The sequence below is a fragment of the Hemiscyllium ocellatum genome, chromosome 3 (assembly GCF_020745735.1).
Source record: "Hemiscyllium ocellatum isolate sHemOce1 chromosome 3, sHemOce1.pat.X.cur, whole genome shotgun sequence".
In the NCBI taxonomy this organism is placed as follows: Eukaryota; Metazoa; Chordata; class Chondrichthyes; order Orectolobiformes; family Hemiscylliidae; genus Hemiscyllium; species Hemiscyllium ocellatum.
In genome coordinates, this window is record NC_083403.1 from 71,526,309 (window position 1) to 71,554,044 (window position 27,736).

General features: G+C 39.0%; 1 protein-coding gene and 1 long non-coding RNA gene across 3 annotated transcripts; one reads left to right on the forward strand and one right to left on the reverse strand.

Moving 5' to 3' along the window:
- Positions 1-1,407: 1,407 nt before the first annotated feature.
- LOC132832810 (uncharacterized) lies at positions 1,408-7,856 on the reverse strand. 2 transcript variants are annotated; one of them, XR_009646990.1, is made up of 3 exons: positions 7,779-7,856; positions 3,909-4,019; positions 1,408-1,757 (listed from the first exon to the last, which is right to left on the reverse strand). It is a non-coding gene; the product is annotated as an uncharacterized LOC132832810 (long non-coding RNA). The 2 variants fall into 2 exon arrangements; XR_009646989.1 differs by lacking the exon at positions 7,779-7,856 and adding an exon at positions 4,926-5,079.
- On the forward strand, positions 7,267-27,736 carry gja1b (gap junction protein alpha 1b). The gene is made up of 2 exons (XM_060850955.1): positions 7,267-7,418; positions 24,499-27,736. The coding sequence occupies exon 2, from the start codon at positions 24,515-24,517 to the stop codon at positions 25,661-25,663; it is 1,149 nt and encodes a 382-aa protein (XP_060706938.1). The 5' UTR covers positions 7,267-7,418; positions 24,499-24,514; the 3' UTR covers positions 25,664-27,736.

Consider the following 27,736-nt stretch of genomic DNA (forward strand, 5'->3'; position numbering starts at 1 on the left):
GTTTCTGGTCAATGGTAAATCTTCAGGGTATGGATAGTGGGGGATTCAGTAATCTCAAGTTCAGCAACAATGAACATCAAACAGTGATTGTTAGAATCTCTCTTTTTGAGATAGTCATTGTCTGGCATTTGTGTGGCCTAAATGTTACTTGTCACTTTTCAACCCAAACCTGAATATTGATCAGATCATGTTACATTTGGACATTGATTGCTTTAGTATCTGAGGAGTCATGAATGGTATTGAATATTGTGCTTAGTGGGGAGATGCTTTGATAACTATTGCAATCACTGCGGTCACTCATATCCTTGTATAAATCCATAATTTTTACATCATGCACATCCAGGACTACTGACCCATTCCCTCCACTGCAGACAGGTTTATGCACATGCTGCAAGTGTGTCCATTTCATGGATTTGTTGAGTTTAAATGGTATAGCATCAACACCTGGAGCTTTACACCATGTTAAACAAGCAAGTAATTTTGCTACAACCCTACACTGTGGATTCAATATCAAACTCTGCCACGACAGGCTGCCTCTCTATTGTATCTACAGCTTTTTCAATAGCAGCATTCGCTTTAGAATACAACTCAAAGTAATGTTTCACTGTACCTCTAGATATTGCATGTAGCCTGTGAATATCTGCAGTACCTTTGTTTTCAATGGAGATATTTTCTCTGGTGATGAACTTCGTGCCTTTTTGTTTCCTGCATTTTTGCCTCCAACATTGTTTGTGTCAAAGAGCATTTAGCCAATCTGGTGGAGTTATACCTAGCAGACAGTGTGTATCACCTACCAGCCTGTTGGACTTTAGTTCAAGAAGCTCTTAATGAATTCTGATGTTTCAATGTCTCCAAAATACCGTCTGACATGCCTTGATTCTAAAAGAATGTTAAAGTTAAATAATGCTTGCTGTAGTTCTTTGTAGTTATTTTAACAAAACTATGATGTGTGTGGCAAAAGGGCCAAGTCTCATGGCCTATGCTCACTGTTACAGTGAAATCCCCGAATAGTAAAAATGTTATGACTTAACAATTCTGTTAATAGCAGTGTTGAGCTTCTGGGAGAATAGTTTTTTTTTGCCTCTGTAATAGAGCATAGCATCAGGACTTAGATACTCACCTTATTGGAGTTAAGAAGTGGATAGAGAAAGGTCATTTTTGGAAATCAACCCCTTCTACGTATATGAGGGGTTCCATCATTGAAGAAGGGAATTTCTTAAACTGGTATACAGCTTGTTACATGTTTCCTCTGAACGTTCCCTCCACTGATGAATATATAATAGTTTTATTTCAGTGAACCATGCTCAGCGAACCCAATCTCTTGTAAGGAAGACATGACAATGGTCAGACAGTCAGGTTTCACATTTACTACCAATATCTTGCATAAGTTATTGTACAGCCATACAATGTCTGTCAATCCCATGTACATGACTTTAATAGTTCAGCTTGCTAATCGAAGAATTGGCATCTCCTTTTTTTTATTTGCATCCTTTGTTTATCTGGTGCAATGGATTATGTTCATTTTCACAGAGACTCTAAGGTCCAGGCACCCAACGCTACAGTGCACTGTTCATATCCAATTGACACACATTATAAAATAGGCACATTGCTTGCAAATTGATCATCTGTGAGGTTTTCTAAGAACTTAACTCTTGCATCTGGTTAAACTGTACTGTACCTCTTTAATCTGTGTCAGTCATCCCTTGAAAGGATGGGTGGAGTATGTTGCTTGAGATGCATTGGTTCGTCCAATGATCCTATTTAAACATTGCAAAAGCAGATTAGATGTTAAACTCTTTTAAAACAACAACTAGTCTTTTTAGAATAAAACTTTGCATAGTCTACCTGTCTGTTTGTCTTCCTTAATGTTATTGCTTTCAATGTGAAAATATTCAAGTAACTTCTACTTGTGTTTATGTACACATGACAGACATGAAATCTCCTTCCCCCATTTGATTCTCTTGAAGCTGTTATTGAATGTCAGCTTTCTAACAGTTAGATGTATCTGAAAGAAAATTTTGCTCAGACTAGCAGATCAGTGATCAGAAAGGTTGGGTATACTGGGGTTGTTTTCATTGAAACAGAGAAGGTTGACAGGATGTTTAATTGAGGTGTATATAACCGAGGTGTCTAGATAGAGTGACAGGAGGAAGCCAATCCATTAGCAGCAATGTTTACATCACAGGATACGGTTTAAAGTAATTTTGGAAGGATTAGAGAGGAGTTACATTCTCACCAAGAGTATGGGGTTGTAGAAACCTTTATTGCATTTAATAAAAGTACTTGAGTATGCACTTTAGTTAACCTTCAAAAAGCTGGATGAGGAATGTCATAGAGTCATAGAGATGTACAGCACGGAAACAGACCCTTCGGTCCAATCCATCTATGCTGACTAGATATCCCAATCCAATCTAGTCCTACCTGCCAGTACCCAGCCCATATTTCTCCAAACTCTTCCTATTCATATACCCATCCAAATGCCTCTTAAATGTTGCAATTGTACCAGCCTCCACCACATCCTCTGGCAGCTCATTCCATACACGCACCACCCTCTGCGTGAGAAAGTTGCCCCTTAGGTCTCTCCCTGTAGCTCTGATCCTCCAACCCTGGCAACATCCTTGTAAATCTTTTCTGAACCCTTTCAAGTTTCACAACATCTTTCCGATAGGAAGGAGACCAGAATTGCATGCAATATTCCAACAGTGGCCTAACCAATGTCCTATACAGCCGCAACATGACCTCCCAACCCCTGTACTCAACACTCTGACCAATAAAGGAAAGCATACCAAACGCCATCTTCACTATCCTATCTACCTGCGACTCCACTTTCAAGGAGCTATGAACCTGGACTCCAAGGTCTCTTTATTCAGCAACACTCCCTAGGACCTTACCATTAAGTGTATAAGTCCTGCTAAGATTTGCTTTCCCAAAATGCAGCACCTCGCACCTCAGGATTCCCTCCAACAACTTGCCCACCACTGACGTCAGGCTCACTGGTCTTTAGTTCCCTGGTTTGTCCTTACCGCCCTTCTTAAACAGTGGCACCACGTTTGCCCACCTCCAGTCTTCCAGGACCTCACCTGTGGCTAACGATGGTATAAGTATCTCAGCAAGAGGCCCAGGAATCACTTCTCTAGCCTCCCATAGAGTTCCCGGGTACACCTGATCAGGTCCTTGGGATTTATCCACCTTTAACCGTTTCAAGACATCCAGCACTTCCTCCTCTGTAATATGGACATTTTGCAAGATGCCACCATCTATTTCCCTACAGTCTATATCTTCCATATCCTTTTCCACAGTAAATACTGATGCAAAATATTCATTTAGTATCTCTCCCATTTTCTGTGGCTCCACACAAAGGCCACCTTGCCGATCTTTGAGGGGCTCTATTCTCTCCCTAGATACCCTTTTGTACTTAATATATTTGTAAATCCTCTTTGGATTATCCTTAATTCTATTTGCCAAAGCTATCTCATGTCCCCATTTTGCCCTCCTGATTTCCCTCTTATGTATACTCCTACTTTCTTTATACTCCTCTGAGGATTCACTCGATCTATCCTGTCTGTACCTGACATATGCTTCCTTCTTTTTCTTAACCAAACCCTCAATTTCTTTAGTCATCCAGCATTCCCTGTACCTACCAGCCTTCCCTTCACCCTGTTAGGAATATACTTTCTCTGGATTCTTGTTATCTAATTTCTGAAGGCTTCCCATTTTCCTGCCGTCCCTTTACCTGTGTACAAATGTGATGTGGGATGAGGCTGGAATGTTTTTTTAAGCTGTCGCAGCATAATGGGCTGTCTTTGTTTCTCTAGCTGAATGTTTGCTCTCTTTGGGAGTGGGCTGGTTGGTTGGGAGTACAAAATCAGCTGGCATGCAATGAGGAAGATGCTATGCTCAATGGTTACCTGTTGTGCTGGACTTTGCCCAGTGGTGGGAGAGGTAGGTATTTGATGGCATCCTTGCTCTTGAGCCAACTGAGGTCCTTATGAGGTCAGTGTGATTGGGCTCTAGTTCCCCTGCAGATATAATATTGACATACGATTCTAATAAATCCATGTAAGACTCTGTTAATTCATTTTTAGATTAGAATCAGTCTAAACATCATGGCACAGACAACAGCACACAGCAGGCTAACACCTTCAACACATAATCTGGGCTGACACCAATTGTTAAAGTTAACCTGAGAATGTGACTTTTAAAAAAAATTTTTATGATTTACTTATGAAAGAAGTGAAACTAACATGGTCTTTCTAACAGATGAGAGACTTAAACAATCAAGGTATTTTTCAATGTATAATTTATTACATCACACTGTAAACTTTTGCTATAAATTCTGTGTATTACAATGTTGTCCTCCACAACCACTGAAGGAGCAGCGCTCAGAAAGCTAGTGCTTCCAATTAAACCTGTTGGACTATAACCTGATGTGTGATTTTTAACTTGGTTCTACAAAGAAGGGATCAATGCGGAATATAGCGATGACTGTTCTAATATGGACCAAACTATAAGTCCTTATGCTGGCCGTCTGTGTAAATCTGAAATAATGTACACAGCTTGACCCTGGAGTATTCAGAACAATTTTAAAAGTTTACTTCAACCCCACTCAATCTATTCTCTCTACACCACCTTCCTTTTCAGGACACGAACATATCTGCCGCGTGGTTAAAGTTCAGGAATCATTCCTTCAGAATGTTTACAGTTTTACTTCGCCAGTTTTAATAACTTTTTCAACACAGAAACAATGTAGGAAAAGAAAATCATCAATAGGTGGCTAAGATCTTCGAGGTCTACAGCTAAAATAATCTTGCACCAGTGGACTAGAAATTGAGACCAGAAGGTGAGAAACGAGGGGGCGCAACAACACCGTACTCGGCTTCCACTCGCAAACCCGAATATCCCTGCTAACAGCGCTTCATCTTTACCCGAGGCAACCTTCGAAAACAAACTCCAATTTACAGGCCAACTGTACTTCTGGAAGATGCAAAGCTGTTTCCTTAAGTACATACTGTGCACCAGAACCAGTAACTCCGCAATACCGTATATACCGGGCACCACAGTCAGCGGATGCGCTCGAACCGTGAGATGGGTCACTTCGAGCGAAGTGATGACTATCACTCCCTTCCCTCAAATCATAATCCAGCTCTGCTTTTCGATAATCCAGACCAATCAGAACATGTTCTGATCAAAGAAATAGCTACTTAACGTAAACTAAAGCAATTACAAGTTTTTTTTTCCTCCGGGGAGATTTTATAAACATATATTTCCTTCCACAAGTTTGATGCAATCTACCCACTCCAGGCAGCGTGGACGGAGACAGCATCCGCCTGGTGACCCTGGCGGCTTTGCAAAAATGATCTTCCAGTTTACACTTTCCAGCAGTATCGCTGCTAGAGTGCAGGGCAATTGGGTCTGATTGTCAGCACAAGGTGCAACTGAGTGTTATCACTGGTTTGCTTTAAATAACTCTTCCCAGTTGTTGTGGTTGTGTTGGCTGAGCTGGGAATTGGTGTTGCAGACGTTTCGTCTCCTGTCTAGGTGACATCCTCAGTGCTTGGGAGCCTCCTGTGAAGCGCTTCCATGATCTTTCCTCTTCGTATGTGGCACTTAGGTGGTTGGCACAGGATTCCCAATTCCTGGCTTGTCTTAGTGTCTCTCGCCCATAGATGTTCAAAGTTTGGGAGAAGATTCGTAGCTCGGGTGCTCGTTGTTGTGGTTGTGTTGGCCGAGCCGGGAATTGGCGTTGTAGACGTTTCGTGCCCTGTCTAGGTGACATCCTCAGTCACTGAGACAGGGGACGAAACGTCTGCCACACAAATTCCCAGCTCGGCCAACACAACCACAACAGGGAGCGCCCGAGCTACAAATCTTCTCTCAAACTTTGAACTCTTCACAGTCTTTGCAGACCCAAACTTGAAAAATTCCTGGGAAACGACTGCTATTTTTAAATTTTTCTGCGTGTCATCCCAGTTTATTTGTTGAGCAAAGGCAAATCCAAAAACACAACGCGCGGGCACATTTGCATTTCAATCTGTATCTTGGGAAGGGCCTCCACTAACGAAACCAGTGCTGGAGAAACTCAACAGGTCTGGCAGCACCTGTGCAGATACAGCAGAGTTTCGCTCCAGTGATGTTTCTTCAAAACAGGGAATGGCTGAGATTTCTAGGTCTTTAATGTTAACAACATTTTACCAGATAAGATTATTTCAATTCAGCTTGCGATGTCCCAGAGTGGAATTCAAATGTTTTAAGTTATTTTGTAGTAATCCTTGACAACTCTGTATTTCTAATGGAAAATGAGCCGGTTAAAAACAAACCTATTTGATCATACATTGGTGAAATCAAAAGTTACGGTTTTGCTTCATTTCTATGTTTCTATTGGATTCATTTCACATATTGAACAACATCCTAACACACAACACAAGGGGATTGCTACTGTATTAAATCAGCTTGTCACTCAGTCTTCATAATATCTCCAAACATTAACATGTTGACATTACTCGTCAACGATGAAATTCTTTTGTGAAATAGTTTTGTATTCTCAATAGATTACGTTGGTAAAAGGCAATCGGGGTGTCACCCTCGGAGTCACTTGATTTTGCAGTGAAAATCCTAATTATTTAGACGAATAGAATCATAGAGATGTACAGCATGGAAATAGACCCTTCAGACCAACCTGTCCATGCCAACCAGATATCCCAACGCAAACTAGTCCCACCTGCCAGCATCTGGCCCATATCCCTCCAAACCCTTCCGATTAATATACCCATCCAAATGTCTCTTAAATGTATCAATTGTACCAGCCTCCACCACTTCCTCTGGCTGGAGATGTGAAAATTCGACCTGTAAAAGGAGGGAGACAGTATTCTTTATTATCAGGCCACACATTGTTGTTTCCTAACACTGCTGAGGAGCAAATACTCCACATGGATGTAAAAGCACATTGTCTGAAATGTGTTTGAAATATGGGGTTAGCTTTAATGCAATGTAGACCAGTTGAATCACAGTATTAATATTTCAGAAAGATGCTTAGCAGATTGCGTGCTAGAGCTGCGAGATGTACTGGTAACAGTTACCAGTTGTAGAAGCTCCGTGGTTACAGTATAGATATAGGGCGGAACAGCCCGGGGGGCGACCAGAGCTCACACTGAGAGGAGCTGTGGGCTAAAGGGACAGGCAGCTGCCAGCTCCCTGGGAAACTTTGGGAGTTCAGCAGAGGCCGTGACGTCACGCGTCAGATGACCCTCAAAACTTTTTTTTGAGTTAAAAGAGCTTTAAATCGAGCAGCGGAGTTTGCACAGGCTAGAAACAGGTTCTCCCTGCAGCTGGAAGGAGAGCAACATCCAGCTGATTGGGTTCGACTGCCCCCGAGCTGAACATCCGAATCCGCGCCCAGGTTCTCTCCCGAGACTTTGTCGGTAAGGTGCATAACTTGCTTCACACTAAAGTTTGCAGGAGTTCATATTCACTTTCCAGCTGGTGAGAGTAACTCTTGTAAAGTGATGGTGTCCTCTCGAGAGGTTGATCGTTTCAAAACTGCTCTGCACTGCTGATATTGAAAGGTTGTTGGGGAATATTAAAGGGATGAATGGAATCCACCCCAACCGTGCTCGACCCCACATGCAAAGCAATATAATCTTTCCCCAGCCTTGAATGTACAAAACTCGCTCAGTATCTAACTTATTCCAGCCTTTGAGAGAAGGTAAAGGGGACGGATATTAACTAACCCCTCTTATCTTCAAACAGTTAAGTTGATCGAACAGCATCTTTTACCTGACCTGATTTCTTGAAGTCGCTGTGAATTGGATTCAGTTCCCCGCGACTTGAAAACACAAATGTTTGAAAACGCGGCGTTTTGGTCTTTAAACGTCACTCCTTCCTTCTAAACGAACTAACTCTCGTAGTTTTGTTTTAGTTTGGAAATGTTAGCTAACGGTCTTATCCATCCGGCCAGCCCCACCTCCCGGTGTTTCCTACCTCTGGGGGAAACCAAAGCAGAGCTCGCTGAGGTGAACTGTTGCCACTGAGCTGTTCGGCCGAAGTGAAGCCAAAGCCCTCTGGGTGCCCGGGAACAGGTGCTCTTGTCCAGTGCAGCCGTCCCAGTGAAGGCAGGACAGAGCCTGTGGGGACAGTGGGAGTCTCCCTACCCCCGGATTCAATGTTCGGGTTCAAGTCCCTTCCTGACCCAGGCATGCATCGGAACAGACATAGCCAGGCTGATTAGCAAAATTGGAGTATTTCGTAGTCCAGCCCAACGACTACATTTCCCTCAGAAACCCAGCGTTTCAACAACAACTTATGCAGCTTTTAAAACAATGGGAAAACCCAGTGCATTTCACAGGAGCTATATAAAGGGAGGAGACCCGGGTTCAAGTCCATCACTCTCCAGGGAAGCATAAAATACTATCTCTGAATAGGTCGTTTGGGAAAATACCCAATATTCCAGTCAGGAAAATGTGTTTTAATTGTGACTTTGTGGTATCCTAGTTGTATGATTTATGTTCACAAAAGCAGACTATTTTTCTAGTTACCTGCCATTAACAATCTGTTGTATTAAGTACCATTAGAAGACACGGATAAGCTCATGTTAAAAGCGAGCCAGCGCAAATGTTATATCGGATCCACCACAGAGTAAACCAGCTGAGATGTGGGGACTGAGAGGGGTTTTACGCGGCAGTAGAAACAGGTTGTAAAACTTCGCAATGAAGTTGGACAAAAAGTACTTTGATATGAAAGCAAAAATGCCTTCTCTTAAGAAAAATACCTCTTTCGGAAAGCAGTTCATGAAAGAAACAAAAAGTAGCTTTCAGGAGGATCGTGTTCACCGCAGTGCTCTGGAAATGACACACTCTACATCGTACATTGGTGAGGTGGTGTACGCGAAAGTTGGTGTTGAACAAATCGGAAGCAATATTTAGTTAAGACATCACAGACTGCAACTCCGGAGTAGAAGCTAAGCTTAAACGACAAGTTACCAAAGAATGTAGACATCAAAATAAAACGGCCGGGAGTACATTATTATCAAGTCCAGAGATAACACAACTGAGGGCTCCAGCAGTAGATGAGCTGAGATGGGTGGTTGGGCGATTTAACAGGGGTGGGAAAAGATCATCTTCAAATGTGCATAATGAGGTTAGAATCTCATCTCAGGATCAAATTTGGTGCTAATGTTGTGAACAAATTGGCTTAATCTCTGACTGTTACCATCATTACCAGGGAAAGAGATGGAGCCAGAAGTTAAGAGAATTAAGTTTAGAGAGGGCATTAAAAACAACTTTAGTCTTCACACTTTTTTTAAAATTATAGCTCATTATAGCTAATAGGTAAGCAGTCTTAGAGTAACAATACAGGAGCCAGAGAGAGGTGACAGAATTGGATTTCAGCAGCATACCTGTGAAAATTAACTCTGTACCTTTGGATGAAGTTGCTTTGGGAAAGCAATTAAATGAGAATTAAAAGATAGATAAGAATAGACTCCTGGGGGACACTAAAAGCAATTGACATTCTGGAATTGATCAGAGAACAAGTTATTGTGATGCATAACACTATGTCGTGTGATGGGATTAATTAAGAACCGCAGAGTAAAGGAACCCCTGGGAAGCAGCAAGCACAATAAGATCAAATTTTATATTCAGTTAGAATGGAAGACTCATATTTTAAACCTAAATAAAAACAACAGTACAGGCATGAAAGCTGAACGAGTTGAAGTTGACTAGTAGTCTAGGCTAGGGGATAGATCAATAGAGCTGAAAATGTGTTGCTGGAAAAGCGCAGCAGGTCAGGCAACATCCAAGGAGCAGGAGAATCGACGTTTCGGGCATAAGCCCTTCTTCAGGAATCAATAGAGACAAGGTGGCAGATATTTAAGAGGATATTACAAAATACTCAGAATAAATATATTCCAACTAACAGTCTAAAGGGAGGAGCCACTAATTACATCAGTTAAGTTAACATAAAACTTGAGGAAAATGCATATAAATGCAAAAGTATGAGTGAAAAGTCAATTTATTGGTCAGAATATTAAAACAGCAGGGAATGGCTGAAAGGTTAATCTGGAAGAGGAAATCTGAAATGAGATGAAGCAAGCTGGAATGTAATAACAGACAGCAAGAGTTTCTACAGTTACTTGAAAAGGGGAAAAAAAGTAAATAAATTGAGCTCTGATCCTCTAAAGCATGGTGAAAATAAGAAACTAATAGTAAATAATAAAGACATGGTGGATGAAATGAACAAATTTTGTTTCTATCTTCACATTGGAGGATATGTTAAACATTGCTGTTATACATGTGAATCAGGCGATGGGAAGAGACTGAGGAATTCGGTGAAATTATGAATACAAGGCAAGTGGTGCCAAGCAAACCGATGGCGTTATATACTGACAAGACAAGACTGGGGTCCAGATGGATTATATCCTAGGGTCTCAAAAGAGGTGGCTCATAAGCAAGTAGATGCATTGGTGTTAGTTTTCCAAACTTTGCTAGATCCTGGAAATATTCAATCGGACTTGAAAGTACTAAATATAATTCCCCTATTCAAGGAGGGAAGAAGGCAGAAAACAGGAAATTATCGGCAAGGTAGCTTAGCATCTGTCATAGGGAAGGTGTGAGAATTGAACAGTAGAAATGTTATGACTGAACACTTGTCAAAGGGAAATCATGTTTAACCAATTTATTGGAGTTATTTGAAATAGTAACATGCACTGTGAATAATAAAAGGGAGCCTATAAGTGAATTTCCAGAAATAATAATATTACATCAAAATAAAAGTTCATGTTGTATAGGGTAACATATAGGCTTAGATAAGGGATTGGTTGGCAGAAAACAAAATATGTGTCAATGAGTTTTTGCTTAATTGGCAGGACATAATGAGTGGGTGTGTTCTGGGGAATCCAGAGTTATAAGTAGGCCAGAGCAAGTTAGAACATTAATGAACCAGGTGGGTTTTTACAACAAGAGACAGTAGTTGCATGCCTACCATTAATCTAGCCTTGAATACCTTTTTGAATTCAAATTTCACCATGCCAAATTTCATGTTGGGATTTGAACATATATCCCAATATTAAGCCTTACGCTCTGTATTGGTAGTTCTGTGACATTACCACCACATAACCATCTCACCATATTTTAATTGAATATATTTTCTTAAATATATTTAATATTTGGATGTGAATTGAAATATGATTGGTAACATATTTTATTGCATGTTCACATTCTGGTAACAAAAATATTTTGAGCATCCTGTAACAAGAACCTTTATGGAAAAGATATGTAAAACTTAATATTCATCTCTCTTTGTTTGGCAAATCAGAAAGCTTGTCATATACCCAGTGCCACTTTAAGGCTTTAACGTCCCAAACCAGAGCTTTAATGGTGGGCAGGTGGAAATACAGAACAGGAATGGCAAATCATTCAGCCCCTTAAACCTGGCCCAACATTTTGTAAAATAAGACCATGACTGATACAAATTTCCCATGCTCAACTACCCCTTATAACCTTTGAAACCCTGCCTCAAATGGTTTCATCTACTTCTGTCTTATAAATATTCACTCTCCCCTGTACTGCCTTCTGATGCAGAAAATTCCAAGGTTGTGTGAGACTTTTATAAAAAGCTCCTCTTCACCTCTTAAAAAGATGTTCGCAAATTTTAAGACCTTGTCCCCTTATTACGGATTGATGCACAAGAGGAAACAATTTTTTACAAGTTCAACGTTGTCAAAACCATCTTACACGCTTCAATCGATTCACCCTCACCCACTAAACTCCAGTAAAAAACAAGCCCAACCTGTCCAAGTATCCTCATAAGACAAGCCAGCAATTCCAGGTATCAATTTCACAACAAAATCAGAAACTGCTGGAGTACTCAGCAGGTCAGGTAACATCAATGGGGGAAAAAAACACATTTGAAGTCCAGAAGTTCTGATGAATAGTCACTGGACTCGAAATATTTACTTTGTTTTTCCCTCCATAGATGCTTCCAGATTTGCCAAGTCTCTCCAGAACTTTCTGTTTTCATTTCAGATATCTAACAACCACAGTTCTTTGTTTTACATCAAAGTAGCAAACCTTCTTCGAAATGACTCCAATGTATTTATATCCTTCACTAAATAAGGAGACCAAATTACACACAGCATTACAGGCATGTTCTCATTAATGTCGTGTATAGCTGAAGCTTGAGATTTTTACTCTTTTATACAATTCATCTCATAACAAAAGATAGCATCCCATTACTCTTCTTCATATATGCTGTACAAACATCTGAACACCTAAATCCCTCTGCACCTTGAAATTCTGCTTTCTTATTCTTCCCATTAAAGTGAACAAATTCACATTGTCCCATATAATACTTAATTTGCTTTATTTTTTACCCACTCATTCAACCTATCTATATCTGCCTACAACATCCTCATGTCTTCTCCACAACATACCATCTTCCCTGCCTTGGTATTGTCTGTGAATTTAGTTTCCATGACTATGTTCCCCTCCTCTAATCCATTGATGAAAACTGTAAAAGGTGGATTCCCCAGAACACACCCACTCATTATATCCTGCCAATTAAGCAAAAACTCATTGACACATATTTTGTTTTCTGCCAACCAATCCCTTATCTAAGCCTATATGTTACCCTATACAACATGAACTTTTATTTTGATGTTACATCTGTTAACCCTGTGCAAAAGTACAAACTGCCTGGTATCACTGTGTTATATACATGGGCTGTGCAGGACACAAAGTAATGTTTATTTTTGTCCTACTGTATCTATGATTGGTTCTGAACAAAATGAAAAGTCGTGTAATTTGCTACAACCAGTTCTGAGCAATTTTACCACATACCTGGTGAAGGATTCCTTTAACTTCCCAAAGAAGATACAGGACCTGCATTTTAATAGTAATTCTGTGACCACGTGCCCATTGCCAGCCTCTTTAGATACACTTCAGCACATGTAGATTCAGACAACGGCACTTATAAACTTGGCCACTTACACAGTTGAGTTCAACTTTACCTACATCACACTCACCTACATACATGGAATCCCCACTAGGCCCAGGTCTCGCAAACATTTTCATCAACTACCATGGGATATGTGTTTCAATGGAATGATGCCTTTCCTCTTACACTTTGTATATTACTGATATATTGAAATACGTAATTGTATGTAAGAAAATTCTTACATGCATTAATTGGACCAATCCAATGTGTAAATTCACCTTTGAAGCAGTCTAACAAACTCGTTTTCTTCAATGTGGCAGTTGAGAAATCTGCTAATGGGTGTCAACCGTGAGCCTTCACCGGTCAGTTTACATTTTGGGATTCTTAAGCTCCACACAGGTTTGACCATATAGGCAAGCACATAAATATAGCCTAAGCCATTTGTTCGCTGTGCAGGCTTGATGTTGAAATAGGTTAGATCAACTCTATTTTGCAGGGTAATGGCTACCCTGATAAGATTATCGCTCACTGTAAATCACACAAACTCGGGATTGTGCCTAAGGTCACCACTTACCGTCCTGAAACATGACCATTTTACATCATGCAACCATGGAGGGATAAGATGTCTCAAAAACATGAGCAACATGAGAAGCTAGCTATTTCATGGTGCAATTAAGTTGTAGCCACATGCACAATATTCTCCACCAATAGGATGATGTCATTAAACCAAAAACCATTCTACCTACTGTACCAAGTGTATGAATCAGTGTCAGTGTGATGTCATGAATATAGACTAGAAGTATGAATTTGTGGATCATATCAAACAAGGCATCTCTCTGGCTATTCACAGATTACTGACTGTACACAACCAATCTGTGCTTGAAAACTAGGAACACAGTATCCAGTATTACATTTGATTCTGCAATTTGGTCATATTTGTGCAATTATAACAAGAGTTACACTGATAACCAAGATTATCAGTTAACTTTGCATAGTAGCTCATTTATGTTTGATACAAGCTATATATATTCATCAATAAAGTCTGTTCCTTGCCAGGCAAAAAAAAATTGCCACTGTTATTACTTTCTCAATGAAATAAAAGCTTTAAGGATAATGTTTCCTGGTGCATTTCTGAAAGTGATCTGCACCTAATCAGAGTTGACACACTTTTTTTTAATTTAAATAAAAATGTTTTAGGATAATTGTCCCAAAGTGCATTTTCCTGCCAATGCCGCAGCCAATCTGAACCCACACGTCCACAAATTCTCACCCTATTTCTCATGCAGTTCAAATTGATGTTTCCTTTGGAATTTGGCATGCTTCTATCTGTCCAGATGAGGTTAAGATGAAAACTTTGACAATATGCCACTTTTGTCCCCAGTCAAAAAATCTTTAAGTTTAAGAAATTATAATAGCCACTTGAATTCCTAACCTGAATAGGTTCATGTGATAAATCTGAGCTTAATGGAAGTTTATGTGATGTAAATATAATGTTCAGATGCAAAACAATTATTGTAAGGAAGAACAGCTGCTTCATGTTCTTTACTGCAGGGATCACGTGTTAAATATAATTTATGCACAGTATCTATGAGCAAATAAAAAATACATTTTATTGAATTCAAGGTAGTTAAAAAGGTGAAACATAGAGAGTCTGTGGTTAATTTCTCAGTGCTTGGCATGTCTTTGCTTTAAATTTACTCATTCAACATCACCTTCGCTGGCTTGGCTAATATTTATTGGGCATCCCTAATTGCCCTGAAACTGAGTGATTTGAAAAGCTATTTCAGAGGACAGTTAACAGATGTATGTTTAATTTGCTTTTAAACAATATTCAACCATTTCAGGTCATTGAATTCTTTTGAAGTGCTGTCACATTTATGGCCAGGAGGGCAGCCATTTTGCATTACAAAGATTTTGCATGCACCAATGAGAATATTTCAAACTTTGGGAGGAGAAAAAAACTGGGCATGGATTAGTCACTTTGTTTTAGCCGTTAATAATTTGGGGCAGAGTGTATAATGGGCAGCTGATCTACGATCACTGATTTTTCTGCTCTTTCAATTATCTGAAATCCATTTTTAAGGATGGTGTCTGAAAAAGTGTTGATAAATTCACCAAAGCTCCACTACTCTTTTGTCATGGCATTACCTTTGCATTCACCTAAGAGGTAAGCTAATTCTGGTTTATTAGGTTATCTCTGGGACACCCGGACCAACCAACCCAACCACCCCGTGGCTCAACACTTCAACTCCCCCTCCCACTCCACCAAGGACATGCAGGTACTTGGACTCCTCCATCGCCAGACCATAACAACACGATGGCTGGAGGAAGAGCGCCTCATCTTCCGCCTAGGAACCCTCCAACCACAAGGGATGAACTCAGATTTCTCCAGTTTCCTCATTTCCCCTCCCCCCACCTTGCCTCAGTCAAATCCCTCGAACTCAGCACCACCTTCCTAACCTGCAATCTTCTTCCTGACCTCTCCGCCCCCACCCCACTTTAGCCTATCACCCTCACCTTGACCTCCTTCCACCTATCGCATCTCCATCGCCCCTCCCCCAAGTCCCTCCTCCCTATCTTTTATCTTAGCTTGCTGGACACACTTTCCTCATTCCTGAAGAAGGGCTTATTCCCGAAATGTCGAATCTCCTGTTCCTTGGATGCTGCCTGACCTGCTGCGCTTTTCTAGCAACACATTTTCACCTCTTTCAGATGACCATGTTGTACTGAAGTGTCAGTCTAATTTCCATACTCAGTTAAGGAATAGAGCTTGCACCCATAACCTTTCAGAAATACCAAGAGTACTAGCACTGAGCAAAGTCTCATATTTGTTTTTATAAATCCAGGTTATTTGAATTATTTTATAAAATAGCAAATACTTCATTTTCTACATTCTCCTGTGACATATTGTAGCTCGATGTGTTACTAGAGCAGCCAAAATTTGACAATCAATTCAATTTATACATTGATTTGAACATTGATGACCTTAATTGGACAAATGTGGATTGAACACTACAACTAAATAAGCAGCATTACTTATTTAATATGAAAATTTCAGAACATTGTAGGTAAGAGGCAATATTAAAATTTAACTGGTGTGCACATGTATTCAAAAAAACACACTTAATTTTGTTACTTGTTCCTTTTTATGGTTTGTTTTTGTAACCATTACCAATACATTATATCCTACAAGAGCTGATTAACATAACATGCATTATTAAATTCTTGTGACTATCTCAAAATTGCTACTTTTCTCCAGTCTTGATAGAAAAGAAACCTGTCACACTTTTAAAATATCTGCTCATTCCGTTTTCCTACTGATATATTTGAAAGGCATAGCATAAACATTTCTTCAAAGTTTATTTCATCCCTTCTGTTTTCATTGCTCCTCTCTTCACATCTTGAGCTTTCTTTTGTCTTCTGTAGCACATCTGACTTCTAATAATATTGGTCCAGCTGGAGTTTGGCAGCAGGCTGTTAGTTTCTAGGAGGAGGGGAAACATGTCATACCCTCCTCCCCAACTTATGAGTAAATGCTGTTCTAGCTTAGATCACTCAAAATTAAAAACTTTACCAGATGATTAGATTAATTTCCTCTTGAAGTGTTGACATTAAGTATGGCTACCCTACTGCCTTCCAACAGGCAGTTGACCTATTTTTCTAATCAACCTGTTCCAGTCAGAGGGTATTAGAGTTATACAGCATGGAAACAGACGCTTCGGTCCAACTTGTTCATGCTGACCAGATATTCTAAATTAATCTAGTTCCATTTGCCAACATTTGGCCCATATCTCTTCCTATTCATGTACCCAGCCAGATGCCTTTTAAATGTTGTAATTGTACCCGCCTCCTCCACTTCCTCTGGCAGCTCATTCTGTACACTCACCAACCTCTGCATCAAAAAGTTGTTTAAATCTTTCCCCTCTCACTTTAAACCTATGTGCTCTAGTTTTGGACACTGCTACACTGGTGAAAAGACCTTGGCTATTCACCCAAACTATGCCCATTATGATTTTATAAACCTTTATAAGGTCATGCCTCAGCCTCTTAAACTCTAGGGTAAATAGCCCCAGCCTATTCAGCCTCTCCCTCTAGCTCAAACCTCCAACCCTGGCAGCATCCTTATAAATCTTTTCTGAACCCTTTCAAGTTTCATAACATGCTTGCTACAGCAGGGAGACCAGAATTGCATGCAGTATTCTGGAACTGGCCAATATCCTGTACAACCACAACATGTCCCCCCAACTCCAAGAGTCAATGCACTGACCAATAAAGGCAAGCATACCACATACCTTCTTCACTGTCCTGTCTACCTGTGACACTACTTTCAAGGATTATTATTTCACACATCTGGAGCAGGTGGGATTCGAAACCAGGTCTCCTTGTGATGTTATTACATAGTTCTGGAGCAGAATGGACTTGAACCTGAGCCTCCCTGGTCCAGAGCAGGGACCCAACTGACAGTTGAACAGATATCAGCTAACTCAATCTGCAGGTCCATTAGAACCTAAGACCTTCCCTGTTTATGTGGACCAACTCTACTTGAGTTTAGTGAGGTGATGGACCAGAAAACCAGTTAATTAGTTCATTTTGCTTCATATGCAAAGATGCTATTTAATCCTTAGAGTCCTTAATACTTAGACTATTTTTTCAAAACAAATGTCAAGTAAAGTAGTATGATAATATTATTAGTAATCTATTATTGCATGACAATATTATTGCTTGTGAAAAATTTCAACGTACTGTTTCTTAGCAGTATAGCATCCTTTTGTTTTTCTTCCTGCATTTATTTGGTTAAGTTTTCTGAATTGCTTTTTACTTTTTTTATTCTTGAGATATGAGAACTGCTGACAAGGGCTGCAATTATTGTACATTTCTAATTATATTCAGTAAAGTCACCACAGTCCTTCTCTTCCATGAGAGAGAGGGAAAGAACCGGTGGTGAGTTTAACCTGAGAATCACCACACTTCAGATGAGGGGCAAAATTGAGATGGTGGGCCTTTTCATGGTCGGCCCATCTGGTATGGGGAAGTGAATCCATGCTACCTGTATCACAAATGGGCTATACAGCCAACTGACCCTGTATTACATTTTAAGAAGGTGATGGTTGGTCACTTCCTTGAAATACTGCAATTGGTGTAGTGTAAGAATACCCAGAGTGACATGGGGAAGAATAGTTTATTGACATTCTAAAGCATTTGCTGACTTTGTTCTTTTGGAAGTTAAAGGCTTTTGGGTTCAGTAAGTTATTGATAAGGAACCTTTGAATTGCTGCAGTGCATCTTGTGGATGATTCACCTTCCACTACTGTGAGTCAGTGGTGGAGCAAATGAATGTTGGAAGTGGGTTGGGTGTCCCTCAAGTAGCCTCCTCTGTCTTGGATCATTTTGAGACTCTTGTGTTATTCTCACTATCTATCAGATAAGTAGAAAACATTCCATTACATTCTTGATTTGTGCCTTGTAGGTGGTGGACAAGGAGGGAAGATATTTTCCAGCCTCAGACCTACTCTTATGAATGTAATATTTATATGGATTCAGTTCTCTTGAATGTTAACCACAGGGTTGTCAGATTCAATTATGGTAATACCATTGAATATCAAAGTGTGGTGATTAAAACACTGTGTGGATGAACTTATTCTGTCAGGGAATTTTTTTTCTTTAACTTGTTTCACTTCCTCCAAATATAAAATATGGCCATGGGTACCTGCAAAGTCCTTCATTGTATCTACCTTTTTTTATGGGATCTGTCTCAAATTGGTAAAATTAATCAATTTTGCTTCTGATTTGAACCATCTTCTTGCCTTTGACTGGTCCCCCACTTCTTTGACTTCCCTGGCTCCATTCTTGGGCTTACACTATCAACTAATATTTATTACAAACCTACCGACTCCCGCAGCTACCTTGAATACACTTCAGACCATAAGATGTAGGAGCAGAAGTAGGCCACTTGACCATCAAAAACGCTGTGCCATTTAATTAGATCATGACTGAATTGATACTCTTCCACTTCACATTCCTGCTTTATGCCCATAATGGTTGATTCCCTTATTGATTGAAAATCTGTCTATTTTAATTTTGAATATACATTATGTCCTAGCCTTGACAGCCACCTGCAGTAAAATTCCACAGATTCCTTACCTTTCAAGAGGGAAAAAAAAATTTCCTGGTACCTTGCTTCCTATAAGGACTCCATTCTATTTTATCATTTTCTTTGCCTCTTTACATTTGTTCCATTTATGCTGCCTTCCATAAGTGCTTCTGATGTGTTTTCCATTTTCCTCCCCTGTGAACTGTCCCCATCTGTGGTGGACAGGGGCCTCAGCTGTGTTCAACTTGTTTCCTGAACTTCTACCTTTGCCTCTGCCCCTCCTTTCCAGAACTACAGTAGACTTTTGCTTGTCCTTGCTTTCCAATTCACAAGCCTGTTCAAAGGATCATTCTTCATTATTTCTGCCATTTCCAGTATAACTCTACCACCAGACATATTTTTCTCTTTGTCCCCTGTCAGAATTTCTAAGGGATATTCATTCCCTGAAATTCATTCCTCTATCACCACCAGTATTTCTGCCCCACAACCCCCAATGCAATTACAGGAGATGTAACATTTTCCCTTTATCTTTTCCCTTATCACAGTCCACACCCCTACACACTCCTTTTCAAGTTAGCAGCAATTTACTTGTACTTCTTTCAATTAAGTCTACTGTGTATTTGTTGCTCACAATGCAGACTTATCTGTATTAGGGAGATGAAATGCAGACTGAGAGACCTCTTTGGGAGATCTTCTGGAAGCATGAAGAGGACCTTCTGATAATTTTTCATTTTAATACATCAACTTGCTCTCAAGTTTCCATTTTTGTTGCAGTGTTCCAGGAAAGCCCAATGAAAGCAGAAGGAACAGCACCTAGTTTTCCATTGCACTTTGCAGCCCCCAGGACTCAATGTGGTATTCAACAAATTCAGGCCATGAACCCTGTCATCTTTTCTTACCTCCTCATTCTCCAGTTTTCTGGGTTTTGCTTTTATCAGAGCTGACTTGTATTATATTATCATCTACTGATACCACAAATCTGGACCTATCCTTTTTCCATGTAATCACCAACCTCACTTTGCCTTTTTGTTCTGTTACACTTGAAATCTCTAACCACCCTCATCCTCTCTAACTTTACCCTGATCTTCCGTTCTTTTCAACTTGCTCCTTCCCACTTTTCTTCCCCTACAACATGAAACCCGTTTCTTTTCCATTCAACCTTTCTTTGGAAAAGACCAGAAAAATTTGGATTTGAAGCATTTGATACAGTTTCACTTACCCTTTACATTTTCTCTTAGTGATGGTTGTTGCCTGACATTTGTCTGGTATGCATGTTACTTGGCCACTTATCGACCTGATTATTATTCAGGCCTTGCTTCACATAAATAGGGACTGCTTCAGTATCTGAGAACTTTGGAAAGGTTCTGAATATTGTACAATCATCAGTGAACATCCCCACTTCTGACCTCTGAAGCAGCTAGAGATGCTGGTTCTGGTACACAGCCTGAAGATACATCAGCGATGGTATCTCAGGTTTAGAATATGGTCTTCCAACATCTTTTGTGTTAAATATAGATCCCACTAGAAGATGACATTTTCTCTGATTCCCATTGACTTGCATTTTGATAGAGTTCATTGATGTCATACTTTGTCAAATGTTGCTTTGATATCAAGACAATTCACTCTTGTATTATGGCTTGAATTCAGCCCTTTTTCTCCCATGTTCGGCCTGAGGCTTAATGATGTCCAGAACTGCAAAACCCTGTTGGAATGCAATTGAGCAGCAGTGAGGATATTCTTCCTGGTAAGCACAACTTGATGCCACTGTTGAAGATGTCATCCAATCCAGAATGAAGATGGGTCTTCATCTCTAAAAGACCGGCGGTCATTTTATCCAATACAGTCATGTATTTCCAACAGATAGATTGTATAAATGAGGTCAACTTGAAATTTTCTTTCTCAAAAGCATAAATTGCAGGAACAACTCTACAGCTTTGGTGATATTTGTGGAGAGAAACAGTTAATGTTTCAGATTTTCTTTCTTCAGAATTAGTTCTAAAGCAGTATCAGTTGACCTGAAACATTGACTTTGCTTTGAGGTTGTGTTGACTGACTACCATCTCTACAAGGATACCTGAATGAATCAGCTACATATTTAGATCAGGAATACTGGGACTGCTGAAAAGTTAAAAGACCACAAAATGTAGCCTCAGACCAGATTAATCATCAAACAACAGATTCTACATTCTTCTTATTTCTTGTAACCTCTAATTTTGTGTGTGTGTGTGTGCACCATACACAGTGGTTGGTCCATTTTTTATTACTTTATTTAGATTAGTTTAAGTCTGATAGTCCTAACCTCTGTTTATGAATCTCGAGAAAACCTATATGTTATTGTTCCTTTTATAATCACAGCACATAAATAGTTAAGTACTCAATAATTTGCCATAATGTGCTTTAGAGAGAAAAAAAACAAATATTATGGTCAAAAATGAAGTGGAAAAAGAAGGGAGACATTCCAACAGTCCTCATGTTATATGAATGAAAATTGTTGTAGTCATTCCAAAATCTGTAGCATAGTGCTGTCAGCACTGGTCAGTCTATGCTGAGGCAGCATATACCCAGGGATGGGGCTGAAGACCATTTATATATGAGGTATAAATTAACGAGTATGAGTATGACAGGATTCTGAGACAAATCTCCCAGTTATGGCTCAAGTTCCCAGATGTTGGCGAGGAAGACTTTGCAAGGTTGACTGGCAAAGTGTTTCTTCTGTTTTTTGGTATCCAGTTTGATTGTTGGATGTTGTTCTATTCAGATTTTCTGTAACGTAGGGTCATAGAGATGTACAGCATGGTCCAACTAATCCATTCTGACCAGATATCCTAAACTAATCTAGTCCCCTTTGCCAGCACTTAGCCCATATCTGTCTAAATCTCTCCTATTCATATATCCATCCAAATGCCTTTGAAATGTTGTGATTGTACCAAACTCCACCACTTCCTCTGGCAGCTCATTACCCTCTGCGTGAAAATGTTGCCCCTTAAGTCCCTTTTTAAATCTTTCCCTTCTCATCTTAAACCTATGTCCTCTAGTTCAGGACTCCCTTAACCCAGGGTCAAGACCTTGTCTCTTTACCCTATCTATGCCCCTCTTGATTTTATAAACCTCTATAATGTTACCCTCAGCCTCCGATGCTCCAGAGAAAACAGCCTCAGCCTATTCAGCTTCTCCCTATAGCAGTTCAATGCAACTGAGTGGCTTCATGAGACCTCTTCAGAGAGCAATTAAACGTCAGTTGTTATGGGTTTGTTGTTCAGGCTGTGCAAGTATTTAGGTTTCCTTTCCTGAAGGAAACCATGATCTGTTCAATCTCAGAATCACAGTTTTGTTGCAGTGCATCATGTCTGCTCCGACCCTTTGAACATTTGATCTCTATGCAAGGTTACAGGGAAAAGGCTGAAGATTTTCACTTTGTTTCTGTTTAAATAATCATCCAATTCCCTCCTTAATGCCTCAATTGAACCTGTCTCTACCACACTTTTTAGACAATTAATTCTAACTACTCACTGGTAAATATATTTTTTCTCACCTCACAATTATGCTTTTCTTTGGGAAAAGCTTTAAAATTGTAACCCTGGTTCTCAGTCTTTTGATAATTAGGATGGTTTTTCCCTGCCCACTTTGTCCAGACTCTTCATGATTTTGTAAACTTTTACTAAGTCTCCTCTTCACCTTTTCCTCTCCAAATAAAACATTCCCAAATTCTTCAATCTTTCCTCATTGCTTTGGTGCTCCATCCTTTTTTTTTCCACTGAACCCATTGGATTCACATCTTTACTAAAGTGTAGCAACCCTACTATGCACAGCAATATTCCAGCTGACAATCATAACCCATTGCTCTTGTACTCTATATACCCCTATTAATAAAGCATAGTATTCTTTGTCACCATCTCTCTGCATTTATCCTCACTTTTAATGACTTAAGTAGACCTGTACCCAGGTCTTTCTGCTCTTTTAAAATCATACCCTATATTTTATCCTCCTTTTTACCAAGCTTTTACTGTGGAAGTACTTACAGAAGACTTGGGCTTTCCTTTTGCTACTAGTATTTGTTTTCACATTTCTGAACCTTCTGTAATCAGCTTGGTTCTGTATTCCTTTGTGTCTTAAACAGACTTATTCTTTACATCTATCATCTTTGTCATCCTGTGAGCTCTGGATTTGTTTGTCTCACCTTTTCTCTTTAAGGGGCTACATATATTCTGTGCCCAAACCATCTTATCTTTCATATTAGTTCGTTGTTTAGCTAATTTTTTTTGACTGACCTTTGATCCCAGTCTCACTCGATAACCAATCTAATAACATTACTATTATACTACTATCTTCTTAATCACAATTCTTCAATAATATTCAAATTATTCTTCATCGCTTTTCTTTTCTTAAACTTCAATTCATTTTGCTTAGCTTATTTTCTATACTTTCCAAAATGGCTGTCTGTATTAGAAAACCTGTCTTCAAATTATGTCCAAATTTGTTTAGTGAGTATTGCTGACAAGGCCTGCTTTCGGTTCACATCTCTAGCTGCCCTTGAACTGAGTGCTTCTTTAGAGCATTTCAGAGTGCATTTTAGAATTAGCTACATTGTTATGGATTTGAAGTCACAAAGGCTACACCAGGAAAGGATGGCAGATTTTTGTTTTTCCTTAAAAGACACAAGTGAAAAAAATGCATGTTAATGGCAATTAGTGATAGTTTCTTGATCACTATTGCTGGGTTTCAATTCCAAGTTTATCAATTAACTGAATTTAAATTTCGCTAACTGCCATTTAAGGATTTGAACAAGTGATTTCTAGTCCAGTGATACTACCATTTCATCACCATCCACCCCACCTCTAAGAGGTAATTTTGAAGAGGTAATGAAGTAGTTGTATAGAATAAAAAAAAACTGTCTGAATTCAAGTTTTTGCTTACAAGGGAGTACACACCAACATTTATCACTTCAACATGAGGCATTTTACTTCCTGAGTATGAAATGGCACAGATGTGAAAAGCTGCTGGAGTATCGCATAATTTTAAATTTGTCGGTTAACTAGACATTAACTTCATTTACCTACATTTATCAAAACACTCCAAATATTATCCCATTATTTTATTTCATTCTTAATTGTTTTGGCATATCGAAGTGTTTCGACTACTTGGATTGTGATGTGATTTCTAAATTATTGTACTACGCAAGGGATTGATCTTACAAGATGACCTATAACTATTATATTTAAAATTTTGGTTTACCTGATTTCAAAGTTAATGGTAACCATAACGTTTCTACCTGGTGTATTACAACTACTTTGTACATAAAATAGCTCTGGTGTCAAATAGAGTTTCCGGACATAGCACTGGCGAAAAGAACAGTTATGCAACAGAACTCTCCACTCAGAGCTTTATTAAAGGAAGCGCACAAAGTAAACTTTGCTCTAAAATGAACCAAAGTCGGAAACAAGTTTGAATTCTTCTGATACATTGTTGTCATTTCTTTACAGCTAAGTTTGAATCAGGATGGGTGACTGGAGTCTCCTAGCAAAAGTACTAACGAAGGCACAGTCCTACTTGATGCCAGGAGGTAAACTATGGCTTTCCGTGCTTTTCATCTTTCGTGTTCTAGTGCTGGGGACTGCCGTGGAATCCGCCTGGGGAGATGAACAATCTGCATTCAGCTGCAACACTCAGCAACCAGGCTGTGCCAACGTCTGCTATGACAAATCCTTCCCCATCTCCCACATTCGACTCTGGGTTCTTCAGATTATTTTCGTCTCGACACCCACTCTGGTGTACCTCATCCATGTCTTTATCGTCTCTCATAAAGAAAAAAGATTATCTAAGAAAGAAAAATATTTAAAGATACTCCAAGAAGAAGGTGAAGATGTCAGCCTTGCCTTGAAACAATTAGAACTAAAGAAAGTCAAATATGGTGTGGAGGAGCACGGCAAAATTAAAATTAAAGGATCTCTTATGCATACTTACGCAGTCAGTATTGTCTTTAAAATAATTTTTGAAGTGACTTTCATTTTAATTCAGTGGTGCATTTATGGTTTCAAATTCATGCTGGACACAATTTATGCTTGTGAGAGGTACCCATGCCCACACACAGTAGACTGTTTCCTCTCGCGACCCACTGAGAAGACTGTCTTTATCATATTTATGTTGGTGGTATCCGTTGGTTCAGCTGTGCTGAACCTGACAGAGCTTTTCTACATTATCTTCAAAACATTAGCAGATCGTGTTAAGCAAAATAGCCACTTATTTCAGGGCTCTCAAAGTATGGGTGTGAACCCTCTCAAAGACTCATCCTCATCAAAGTATGCCTACTATAATGGGTGCTCCCCACCAACTGCTCCCATGTCCCCTCCTGGATACAAGCTTGCTACTGGGGACAGGAATATGTCCTCCTGCAGAAGCTACAATAAGCAAGCTAATGAACAGAACTGGGCAAATTACAGCACCGAACAAAACAGGATTGGTCAGGCTGGTAGCACCATTTCCAACTCCCATGCACAGGCATTTGATTTTCATGGTGAACATCCAACCATCCAAAAGTCACCATCAATAACAGAGTTACAGCCTATTGGTCTAAAGGAACAGAGACCACCTAGTAGAACCAGCAGCCGTGGGAGTAGCAGGCCACGACCAGATGACCTTGAGGTCTAGCCTGATCTAAAATTTAAGACATTGCCTCATATCTACAGTTATGAATAGATACATTATTTTTCTGGAAGTGCACTCCAGATGTTGGTACCAAGTAGTTATACATTTTGCTCAATATCAACTAATAATTCAATGGCTCACCTTTTACAGAAAACCATGCTAATGCTCAGAAATACCCTTATTTTTGAGGATATGCACTCCAGTAAAATAATTCATGGAAAAACCCAGCTGAAAAATTTAAGAACCCTTACTACAATAAAGTCTTGCTGATCTTATACATATTTAACCACATTCTTGCATTATACCAAAGTATTCTTTTTAACCTCCTTTCTAATTTGATATTTTTAAGTATTCTCTAAGCCCAGAAATAACATTGCAAGATACCATCTTAAGTTTTTCTCCATTCAGAACAAAATATGTCTTTCATTGTCATGGTCTGACACAAACTCATTTAATTCTGGACATAATTCGAGATAATGTTGCACAGTCACAAGAATTTGAAAATACAGCAATACTTTTCCGATTCACATGTATCAAATTTCTCACTCTATATTTGTAATTATTTGTCCAGCAAAACAATTTTCAATGTATTTGCATATATTTCTTCTCTGTGTGAGCATTTCATATTTCACCTAACTTTGTGTCTAATTACAAGTTTGACTGAACAATTTTTTTCCACGTCTTCCCATTTTTGACTTCTTTTGTAAATAAAAGTGTTTTCAGCTGAATAACGTGCAACTTCATCTAGTAAAAAAAAATCAAAATCATGAATCTTTTTTGGGGGATTTTAAGTAATGTAAAATCTTTGTACAATTAGATCAAATCAATATTTTGTAGTATTTTAACAAAAAAATCAGTTATTTTCTTTAAACATTTTTTATTTAAAGGAGACCCCAATGAACAGTAGTAGAGCATTCTGGAATAATGTTACAAGGTGATGATTCTTAAATATTGACATGTTTTGATGCATTTGTCTGAGAATACAGCCTATCTGATGTGTATGTGTTTGTTTAAATACCTATGTAAATATGGGAAGTCAAATTCCACTGTTCAATCATATAATATGAATAATATTGTATCCAAGTGGGATACTGTGTTTGTTTTTTGAGAAAGGTAAGAGTGATTGCTAATTTGTGCTAAGCCGTAGTAACTTTATTCTTGGTATGAATGAGATTTTAATAAAAAATGCTGTGATAGAGATGGTAGTACTGTTTAATACTTTTTGAGGTGAAGTTATCAGTAGTGTGAAACCTATAGTCAATGTGCTTTGTGCTGGACTAATATTTAGTCAACAAGTAATAAAGGTATTCGCCAATATAGCATCACAAATATCCGCATTCACCAAACCATATTATTCTGATCTTGTAAATAGCTTATCCACCACATCACATAAGCAATTCTACAACTACAGTTCTAGGGTTTGACTTGGTCATCATGAATTCAAGTTTTGTTTATTACTTTAGCTATAATGGCGTTTGCACTGAAACTTTATATTTGCTTAGAATGCACAATGACGCTGAAGAGGGTTACAAGCTGTCAAATAGTGTGCATGTAACTATTTATTTTGATGCAGAAGATTTCTGTCTTTGCAATAACTGAACCGAATTACTTTTGAAAAGTTTATCATTTTCAGTCACATTTATTTTGTAAAGGCAGTGGATAGAAAGCCTTCAAGTTTTGAATAAAGAAGTGAGAAAACTCACTAATTTGTGTTCAGTGTACCAGAGCGTGAAGTTGTTTTCTGATACCTGTTTCAGCTGTCAAGTGCATCTCTCCAGCACAATCTGTAAAGAGTCACTTGTGCTACTGGTAAGCATTTTGCGGTGGTTATAAAAAAACTTGATGTTTATCTATAAAGAAAGGCACATGAAACAGTGATGTTCTCATTCATAATAACAATTTTTTGTGATGTGCTAGTCAGTGTTTTCTAATTTCTTGTTAACATTCCATGTTAAATCACTGATAAGCAGCCCCTCTTGTACTGAAACTTATACAATTGTTGTTACCATGCATGTGAGAAATTTGCTGTTCATTAAAACTTGATAACTTAAAACAATAAAGTGACTTTTTAATAGA